Consider the following 10723-nt stretch of genomic DNA (forward strand, 5'->3'; position numbering starts at 1 on the left):
GGAGAGCAGGAGAGCAGGAGTGGTCTTTCGGGACCTTCTTGAAGAATCAACCTTCCCACAGCTTCCCACCTTCACACTGGAGTTGCTAGAACACACCTACCTTTGGCAAAATATTTATCATACTGTTACTCAAAAATATCCATTTATTCTGAGGAGAGCAGTGGAGTTCATCAATAGCATATGGGAATACTTTGAGTTTGGAAATTTGGTTTAAGTCGGGAATCCTAAAGATGTAGAAGTTACCAGATGTGTCTCCTGCCTGAAATCAGAGCACAGGCACCCGGTCAGTGGGGAAAGGTTAAGCAGTGTTATCTGCTCTGAGATACACCACTGTGTCTTCAAGTCCAGTAACAAGAGCCAAATCTCTGACCAGCCTGCCTTACAGAGTGTCTGCGCTGATCCCATGGAATAAGACTCTCTAGACCTGAGGGATGACTCAGTAAGTAACTGTGGAAAGAGAGAGAGAGAGAGAGAGAGAGAGAGAGACAGACAGACAGAGACAGAGAGACAGACAGACAGAAAGACAGAAAGACAGAGACAGAGACAGACAGAGAGGCAGAGAGACAGAGAGAGACAGAGAGAGAGAGAGAGAGTGAGTCAGAGACAGAGAGAGACAGAGAGACAGAGACAGTGAGACAGAGAGAGATAGAGACAGAGAGAGAGGGAGACAGAGAGACAGAGACAGAGACAGACAGAGAGGCAGAGAGAAGGTTCAATCCCAGGGGCTCCAGTGGCTTTTTCTGGCCTCCAAGCATGCTCATGATACAGAGACATACATACAGGCAAAATAATTACATACAAAATAATTTTTTTCCTTTTGGGATTTTTGAGACAGGATTTCTCTATGTAGCCCTGGCTATCCTGAAACTAACTCTGTAGACAAGCCTGGCCTCAAACTCAAGAGATTCACCTGGCTCTGTGACATGGACCACCATGCCCTGTAGGATTTTTTAAAGAAACTTTTGAGGGCATGGTAGCATATGTCTTTAATCCCAACATTCAGAAGGCAGAGGCATTCTGATCTCTGTGAGTTAGACCACACTAGTCCACACAGAGAGTTCTAGGCCAGCCAGGACTACATAATGAGACTGTCTCAAACACATGAGGTAGGGTATATGCAAAGATATTCCAAGCCCTCAATCACTCTTCCCCAGGACTCACTGGACATCAACCTTATCCTTTTTTCTCAATGTCTGATAAAAATCAGAATTTGCTCTGTATTGTCCTGACCTAAATTCACAGACTCAGAAATAAATAAACAATTCAAAGACAAGAAAATGTAAAAGCACTTAGAATAAATGTATGTGTGTGTTTGTGTGCATGTTATATGTATATTTAATTATTTGTTTGTACATTACATATCTGGGCATATATGGAAATTGGAGAAGGATGCCAGGTCTCCTGTTAGATCACTCTTCTCCTGATTTCCTAAGAGAGTCTCTTATAGAACTTGGAGCTAGGCTGACTTGGTTATCAGCCACCTAGTCCTAGTGACCCTTGTGTATTCATCCTTAACAACAGTAGGGTTACAGGTACATTTTGCCACATCCCAATTTTTATTTGAGTGTCAGGGATTTGAACTCAGGTATTCACACTTGCAAAGCAAATACTACTACCCACTAAGCCATCTCTCCCCAGATCCTAGGAAAGAATTTTTTTTTTAAAAGCCTACAGCACCCGGTATTCCCAGGTCATCTTCCATCCAAGTACTAACCAGGCCCAACCCCGCTTAGCTTCCAAGATCAGACAAAATCGGGTGCGTTCAGGGTGGTATGGCTGTAGACCCCAGGAAAGAATTTTAAAATGATATTTTTGAGACAGTAGCATAAGTAAATGTACATGAATTAGCTCAAAGACTAAGCGATGATCATGTATACTGTGATTAACTCTCAGGGTTTGCAGAGACTCCTAGAAGGCAAGTTGAGATTTGACAGTAATGGGATCTCAAATTGGCAATATTTTTGTTCGGTGTAACTATTCCAGATTGGGGGGTCACTTACCAAGACAATTGGGCCATCCTTGGTAATGACAGCTTTCAGTGATTGACAGGGAGAGAACAGGCCATTAGTTGCCAGAGCTTCCCTGCTCTGACAGTCCCACAGTTTGATAGTTGATTCTATATCTACAGTGACGGCCATGTGCATCTCAGGGAGGGTAGTCAACAGAATGATACTGGCTGGCTGCTCTGGGCTTGTCCAGGTCATAACGCCCTGGGGAACGAGAGCATCGTCATGTCTGAGAGCCTGTAGTGCAACTGCTTTTACCCTCCAGCTTTATTTGGGAGCCCTTTCTTACTTACAAGAAAAAAATGTGAATGTTCGGGCTGGTTAGTGGGTAAGTTCACTGGCTTCTCTTCTGAAGGTCCTGAGTTCAAATGCCAGCAACCACATGGTGGCTCACAACCAATCACAATGAGATCTGACACCCTCTTCTGGTACATCTGAAGACAGCTACACTGTACTTTTGTATAATAATAAATAAATCTTTGGGCTGCAGCAAGCACAGACTGACTGAGCAGAGTGGACCAGAGTGAGCAGAGCCTACTGGTTGACCATAGCAAGCAGAGGTCCTAAAAATTCAATTCCCAATTACATGAAGACTCAAAACCATCTATACAGCTACAGTGTAGTCATATACATAAAATGAATAAATAAATCTTAAAAAAAAAGCAAAATATAAAAGTTCAAAGCATCCCTCACTGGACATGGTAGCACAAGCCTAGAATCCCAGCACAGGGAGGCAGAGGCAGAAGGTCACTAGCAGCTTGAGGCCAGTCTGGTCTCCAATGTCAAGTTGCAGGCCATTTGGGACTACATTACAAGACTATCTCAAAAAAGAAAAAGAAACACAGGGCTGGAGAGATGGCTGAGCAGTTCAGACCACCATATGTTCTTAACTAAAGGACTTGGGTTAAGTTCTCAGCATACACATGTCAGCTCACAACTGTCTGTAACTCCAGTTGCAGAGCATCTGACTCCCTCAGAAGGACATGCATGCAAGGAGAATACCTATGTACATAAAAATAAAAAGAAACACAAAGAAGAAAAACAAACACCTAGATTATTTGAAGCAGGAGTGGACAAGAAAAAGGGACACATGCATTATGCTCAGAGGCGAGCACACATTCACTTTACAGACCAGAAAGAAGAACATGGCTGCCAAGATGGCTCAGCAGAGAAAGGTACCTGCCACTAAACCTGATGACAGTAATTCAGTCCCCAAGTACCACATGGACAGGGAGAACCAACTCCCACAAACATATATGAAGAAGAATCATGACCCTGTGCTCAGAGCCATTGCACCTTTTACTAACCATGAAAGCATGGAGCATGTGCCCATCATCACTTCTAGTGGGGCTGGTTTTTTTTTTTTTTTTTTTTTTGAGACAGGGTACTGGGTCACTCTACCCCTGGTTCTCCTGGAACTCACTATGTAAACCAGGCTGGCTGAAAATTCGCCTGCCTCTGCCTCCTGAGTGCTGGAGTTTTTTGCCTGGGCCACCACTGCTGGCAGTGTTAAGTTTTATAACACATGAAACAAACCTATTCACAATGAATCAATTCCAAAACTGGTTATTGTATTATCAATTCTTATACATTGCAAATGAAAAAAACAGGTTTCTCTACCAGGAAATCCCATAGTTTAAAAAAAAAATAATCAAGAGGCAGGAGAGATGGCTCAGTGTTTGAAAGTACTGGCTACTTTCCCATAGGTCCAGAGTTCAATTCCCAGTAACTTCATGGTGGCTCACAACCATCTATAATGGGATCTGATGCCATCTTTGGACATGCAGGTGTACATGCAGATAGAGAAAATAAAATAAACAACTCTTTTTAAAAACAATCACACACACATACACACACTCACTATATCAGCAGGACCATCAACAACAAAAAGCCAAAAGCATAGTTAATTTTAGTAAAATATTAGAGGCAGCAATCTAAGCCCTATCTTCATCTGCATGAAAATTTTTAATAACTTCTCCTTCCTTCTAAATGTAATTTCCCCTTTGAGTCAATCTCTCTCTAAAATTTGACTCCCACTTTGACACTTTTGAAATACAACCTGTTGAAGGCCTTACTGCCATGTATACATGACTCAGTATCAAAAGGTTGTGGTCATGTTCCACTCCTGGCTCCCTCTGTCAAGTACAATGATGATGCACCATTGGATCCTGCCTAGCACTTAGGAGGCAGAGGTAGGAGGGTCCACATGATCCAAGGCTAGCCTGTACTGAACAGTGCACTCTAGGACTGCCTGATATTGTCCTAGACAACCTCCTCCCACCCACCTACCAAAAAACAAAAACAAAAAACCCCAAAACCTCTAACCCCACGATTATACTGTTCTCTGTTTAATCACTGTTGATTATACTGTTACATTTCCAGTTAGCTGTGGAAGGAAATGTTTATAAACATTGATACTGTACTAATTAAATAATACCCCATTGACTGGGTGTGTTATGTCAAACCTTTAGTCCCAGAACTCGGGAGGCAGAGGCAGGCAGATCTGTTGAGTTGGAGGCTAGCCTGGTCTACATAGTTCCAGGACAGCTAGGACTACAGGGTAACCCCTTCTGCCAGACAAACAGAACCAACTAACCTCAAGAGTGGATTAATGTCACTCCATTAGGCTCTTTTACCTTTTAAAGTAAAAAATCATTGAGAGAATGGAGGATAGTCCAGAAACCCACATTGAGGTATACAGCATCACCTGGTTCTCTCCTACAATGGCTCAGCAGCTGACCATCTCACAAGTCAGAGTCCACAAGAGAGGAGGGACTGCACAGTGGAAATCTGGTGTCATAATGCTGAGACAAGCCGGGAGTAATGTTCTCGAGAATCAAAGGCACAGGCAGTCCTGAGTTCCTTCCCATTGCTACTAGGGTCCCCACCATCCCTCTGCAGGGCATCATATGGGCATCTACAATTCACAAGACCCTGGAGAACAGTGATTCTCTACCTACACAGGTGTGCTGCTGCCAGGTCGACAATGCTGTCACAGCTCTAGCCCTGTTTCCTCCCCTAAGACACACAGCCCAGGAAGGTCCCAGGAGAACTATGTTCAGTGCAAGCCACACCCTGTTCTGTTTAGCACCTGGGGTGAGGTACCCCAAATCCTGGTAGACACTATCAGAAAAAGAATCATATGGAGAACAGCTGTGTCAATTGCTCCACTCGCCAAGAGAGCACAGCCCCACTGGGCTGCCCAATCAAGGAGTGTAGGCCCATTCTCCTGTTACCACAGCCAATGAGAGTGTAGGGATGGCTCTCCTGGCTTCCACAGGTGGTGAACTGAGGGAGGATATCGTCCCTATATCCAAGCCAGCAGATGGCCTCTAAGCACATCTGTAGAGTATTTCCCTAATTCATCATCTTATGGGAGGATTCATCCAAATGTTGGCAGTGCTACTGACAGGCTGGTGGTCATCGTTAGTATAAGAAAGCTAACTGAGTAAGCCATGGAGAGTGAGCCATAAAGAATTACCAACCCTCTATGGCCTCCGCTTCAGTTTCTGCCTCAGCCTCCTCTGATAGACTGTAACCTGTGAGTCTTTTCTTCTAAGTAACTCTTTTGGCCATGGTCTATTAACACAGCCACAGAAAGCACAGTAACACAGGCTTGAAGCCAACCTACATTCTGTGGGAAATGTTAGATCAAGACTCTCCACAGATCCAGAATTCAGAACAGGCTGGATGATGGGATTTCTGACAGTTCAATAAAAGCCATTATACCTCAGAAACTCCTGGAACCAGTTCCCATTATCCAAAAGGAATCTTTATCCTTCTTCTGGCTACTCTCATAATATTACAATGTACTCTATTTACTAGATACATTCTAGAACAAATAAATACAGATTGTCTAACTCAGATATACTTAATATATTGACACAGGCTTTTATTCTTGTCAGAAATCTGCTAAATGGAATGTTAAATGTTTTAGTTTACTAAACATTGGGGACACTGTACTCAGTTCAATGGATGGCTGTGAGCCTCTACATCTGTATTAGTCAGGTACTGTCCGAGCCTCTCATTGAAATAGCTATATCAGGCTGGCTTGTCCTTCAGTCTCTGCTCCATAGTTAGTCTCTGCAACTCCTTCTGTGGGTATTTTGTTCCCCCATTTAAGAAGGAACGAAATGTCCACATTTTGGTCTTCCTTCTTTTTGAGTTTCAGATCTCAGAAGATGGAAAGATCTCCCATGCTTGTGGAGTATAGGCTTTTGTAGTAGGATCTCATGGTTTTTTGGATTTCCTCAGTGTCTGTTCTTATGTCTCCTTTTCACTTCTGATCTTGTTAATTAGGATACTGTCTCTGTGCTCTCTAGTTAGTCTGGCTAAGGGTTTATCTATTATGTTGATTTTCTCAAAGAACCAGCTTCTGGTTTGGTTGATTCTTTGTATAGTTCTTTTTGTTTCTATTTGGTTGATTTCAGCCCTGAGTTTGATTATTTCCTGCCTTTGACTCCTCTTGGGTGAATTTGCTTTTGAAGTGCTTTCAAATTGCTAGTCAAATTTTAGAAGTGCTGTCAAATTGCTGGTGTATGCTCTCTTCAGTTTCTTTTTGGAGGCACTTAAAGCTATTAGTTTTCCTCTTAGGACTACTTTCATTTTGTTGCATAAGTTTGGGTATGTTGTGGCTGGAGAATATCATGCTGAGTGAGGTAACCCAATCACAAAAGAACACACATGGTATGCACTCTCTGATAAGTGGTTATTAGCCCAGAAGTTCAGAATACATGAAGTACAATCCACAAACCACAAGAAACTCAAGCAAACAAACAAAAACAACAAGAACAAACCCCTGTTCCCTCCCCCTTCCCCCTGCTCACCACCCCACCCTCTCCCACTTATGGGCCCAGGTATTCCGCTACACTGGGGCACAGAACCTTCACAGGGCCAAGGGCCTCTCCTCCCATTGATGACTGACTTGGCCATCCTCTACTATACACATGCTGCCAGAGCAATCAATCCCACCATGTGTACTATTTGGTTGGTGGTTTAGTCCCTGGGAGCTCTGAGGGTACTAGTTAGTTCATATTGTTCGTCCTAAGGGGCTGCAAACCCTTAAGCTCCTTCGGCCCTTTCTCTAACTCCTTCATTGGGGACCCTGTATTCAGTTCAATGGATATTGTTTTTGGGGTTTTTTTTTTTTTTTTTGGAGGCGAACCTGGGAAAGGAGAAATCATATGACATGTAAATAAAGAAAATATCTAATAAAAAGAAAAGCCTATACTCAACAAAACTGGAAAACCTGGATGAAATGGACAATTTTCTAGACAGATACCAGGTACCAAAGTTAAATCAAGATCAGATCAATGATCTAATCAGCCCCATATCTGCAAATGAAATGGAAACAGTCATTAATAGTCTCCCAACCAAAAAAAATCCCAGGACCAGATGGGTTAGGTGCAGAGTTTTATCAGACCTTCAAAGAAGACCTAATACCAGTACTCCTCAAACTATTCCACAAAATAGAAACAGAAGGTACTCTACCCAATTTGTTCTATGAAGGCACGATTACTCCTATACCTAAAACACACAAGGACCTAACAAAGAAAGAAAACTTCAGACCAATTTCCCTTATGAATATCAATACAAAAATACTCAATAAAATTCTTGCAAACCAAATCAAAGAACACATCAAAACGATCATCCACCATGATCAAGTAGGCTTCATCCCAGGGATGCAGGGATGGTTTAATATATGGAAATTCATTAATGTAATTCACTATATAAACAAACTCAAAGGAAAAAAACCATATGATCATCTCATTAGATGCTGAGAAAGCATTTGACAAAATCTAACACCCCTTCATGATAAAAGTCTTGAAAGGATCAGGAATTCAAGGTCCATACTTAAACGTAGTAAAAGTAATATACAGAAAACAGTACCTAACATCAAACTAAATGGAGAGAAACTTGAAGCAATCCCACTAAAATCAGGGACTAGACAAGGCTGCCCACTCTCTCCCCACCTATTCAATATTGTACTTGAAGTCCTACCCAGAGCAATTAGACAACAAAAGGAAATCAAAGGGATACAAATTGGAAAGGAAGAAGTCAAATTATTACTATTTGCTGATGATATGATAGTATACTTAAGTGACCCCAAAAACTCTACCAGAGAGCTCCTAAACCTGATAAACAACTTCAGCAAAGTAGCTAGATATAAAATTAACTCAAGCTAATCAGTGGCCTTCCTCTACACAAAAAATAAACAAGCAAAGAAAGAAAATAGGGAGGATTAATATAGTTAAAAATGGCCATCTTGCAGCAATTCACCTTTGGCTAGCCTGGAAGTTGATCTGGTATAAATTTATACTGGTATAAATAAATTGTTTATATAGTAAATTCAATTAATTAATTTCCATATATTGAACCATCCCTGCATGGGATATCTCTCAACAGTAACAGTGATAACAAAATTCTGCTAAATGAAAAGAATAAGGTCTGTGCAGAGACATGCTGCTGATATGTGGTACCCTTGAGACTCATGTCAGACCTTTGGAGACTGGCCCTCCTTCCTCTGAGCCCTCACAAGGTGACTTATGTTTGCTGGGGTAGGTCTCTCCAGGCTGGCTGGCCCTGGAGAGCTGGGACTGTGTTTTGATTAACCTGAGTAGGTCCTCAAATACCAGTAAGTATTTATACTGCTATATTTTCTATATATTGCTTTTACTATGTTTAAGTATGGACCTTGAATTCCTGCTCTTTTCAAGACTTTTATCATGAAGAGACGTCGGATTTTGTCAAATGCTTTCTCAGCATCTAATGAGATGATCATATGGTTTTTTCCTCTGAGTTTGTTTATATAGTTTATAAACTGGTATAATAAATAAATAAATTTCCATCCCTGCAAGTTTGTATTGATATTCATAAGGGAAATTGGTCTGAGGTCTTCTGCTCCACACACACAGTGCCATGTACACACGTCACATACAAACACACTAAAAACAATAATTTAAAAGTACCTCTCCTTTACAAAACTGACCCGCATTACAGGAATGTGGATGGGGATTGTTGATGGGAATTGCATTGAATCTGTAGATTGCCTTCTGCAAGATGACCATTTTTACTATATTAATCCTCCCTATTTTCTTTCTCTGCTTGTTTATCCTTTTGTTGTCTAATTGCTCTGGGTAGGACTTCAAGTAAAATATTGAATAGGTAGGGAGAGAGTGGGCAGCCTTGTCTAGTCCTTGATTTTAGTTGGATTGCTTCAAGTTTCTCTCCATTTAGTTTGAGGTTGGCTACTGGTTTTCTGTGTATTGCTCTTACTATGTTTAAGTATGGACGTTGTTATTTTCAAAAGAAGGAAAAATCAGGTGTGGTGGTGCAAACCTTTGACCCGAGGACACTGGAAACTAAGATAGGTGGATTTATCTGGGGACTTACAGGACAGCCAGATCTGTATAGGGGGATCCTGTCTCATCACCACCAACAACAAAAACATGAAATCAGAATTCATATGACGGTAATATTTGCTACTCATCGGCCAGACTCACCTCATGAATATCCCAGGTGGAAAAATTGGTCAGGGAAGTCACCATACAGACAACTGACCCGCCTCGTCTGCTTCTTGTCAATCCACTCCCTGAGATATAACATGCACATGCCAGAGCTCCTGCAAGGAAACCCCAACAATGTGTGGACACAAGACAGTTGAGGGGAAACTCAACTGAAGGAGGTGTGTTTCATTTCCCTCTGCCTTGTAGAAGGCTTGGACAACAGCTGTGGAAAAGATGAGGTGAGGCAGCCAAGCACACTGCAGGTTGTTAATTGTTCAGAATCATTTATTTTTTAATCTGTTTCTATAGATGCAAAATGGGTACTAGAGGTTGAGGCTGTCATTCTGTGGTTCGAGTGGTCAGTTCTGTTTTTAGAGGACTATAAACCATAACCTGGTATTCATTTGGAGGCTGAAGGATCCAAAGTTCAAGGTCATTGGTATTTGCTACATGAAGGGTTTGAGGGCAGCCTGTGGTACATGAGATTCTGTCTTAAGAAAGAAAGTAGAGGGGCTGGAGAGATGGCTCAGTGCTTAAGAGCACTGAGTGCTCTTCCAAAGGTCCTGAGTTCAAATCCCAGCAACCACATGGTGGCTCACAGCCATCTGTAAGGAGATCTGATGCCCTCTCCTGGTGTGTCTGAAAACAGATACAGTGTACTTACATATAATAAATAAATAAATGTTTAAAAAAATGAAAAAAGGAAGGAAGTAGGAAAGAGAGAAAAAAGAAATAGAAATAAAGAAAGGAAGGAAGAAAAAAATAAAGGAAGAAAGAGAGAGAGAGAGACAGAGATAGAAAGAGAGAAAGGAAGGGGAAAATAAACAAAATGAAAGAAAAAGCCAGGTGTAAAGATGTGGCTGTCCCAGTGAAGACAGAACTTGAGTTTGAGGCCAGTGTAGTGTGTAGATCAACTTCCAAGCTAGCCAAAGGATATAGTGAGGCCTTATCTCAAAACAAACATAAAAGACAAGATTCTTCCCTTCAGGAAAACAGATTCCACAAAGTTGTCTTCTGCTCCACACACACAGTGCCATGTACCCACACCACATACAAACACACTAAAAATAATAATTTAAAAGTACCTCTCCATTACAAAACTGTTCCAAAGAAGTTTTATGAAAAACATAAATACTAGAGCCTATTTGGTAATTTCCCCCACTAAATTCTCTCTACACTCTGGGAAAGGTAGGGAGCCTTCAGGGAAAGGGA

General features: G+C 41.6%; 1 protein-coding gene and 1 pseudogene across 1 annotated transcript in view; both read right to left on the reverse strand.

Annotated features, from left to right (window-relative positions):
• Positions 1-9854, reverse strand: part of LOC116073710 (F-box/WD repeat-containing protein 15-like) — an 11188-nt gene extending 1334 nt beyond the window's left edge. Inside the window, exons 1-4 of the mRNA XM_031345736.1 lie at positions 9836-9854; positions 9509-9627; positions 2001-2210; positions 101-259 (exon numbers count right to left, since the gene is read on the reverse strand). Coding sequence (XP_031201596.1) covers positions 101-259; positions 2001-2210; positions 9509-9627; positions 9836-9854 — 507 coding nt within the window. The remainder of the gene's footprint in view (positions 1-100; positions 260-2000; positions 2211-9508; positions 9628-9835) is intronic.
• LOC116073992 lies at positions 1666-1784 on the reverse strand (annotated as a pseudogene).
• Positions 9855-10723: the final 869 nt, after the last annotated feature.

Source organism: Mastomys coucha, unplaced genomic scaffold, assembly GCF_008632895.1.
Source record: "Mastomys coucha isolate ucsf_1 unplaced genomic scaffold, UCSF_Mcou_1 pScaffold23, whole genome shotgun sequence".
NCBI classification, from domain to species: domain Eukaryota; kingdom Metazoa; phylum Chordata; class Mammalia; order Rodentia; family Muridae; genus Mastomys; species Mastomys coucha.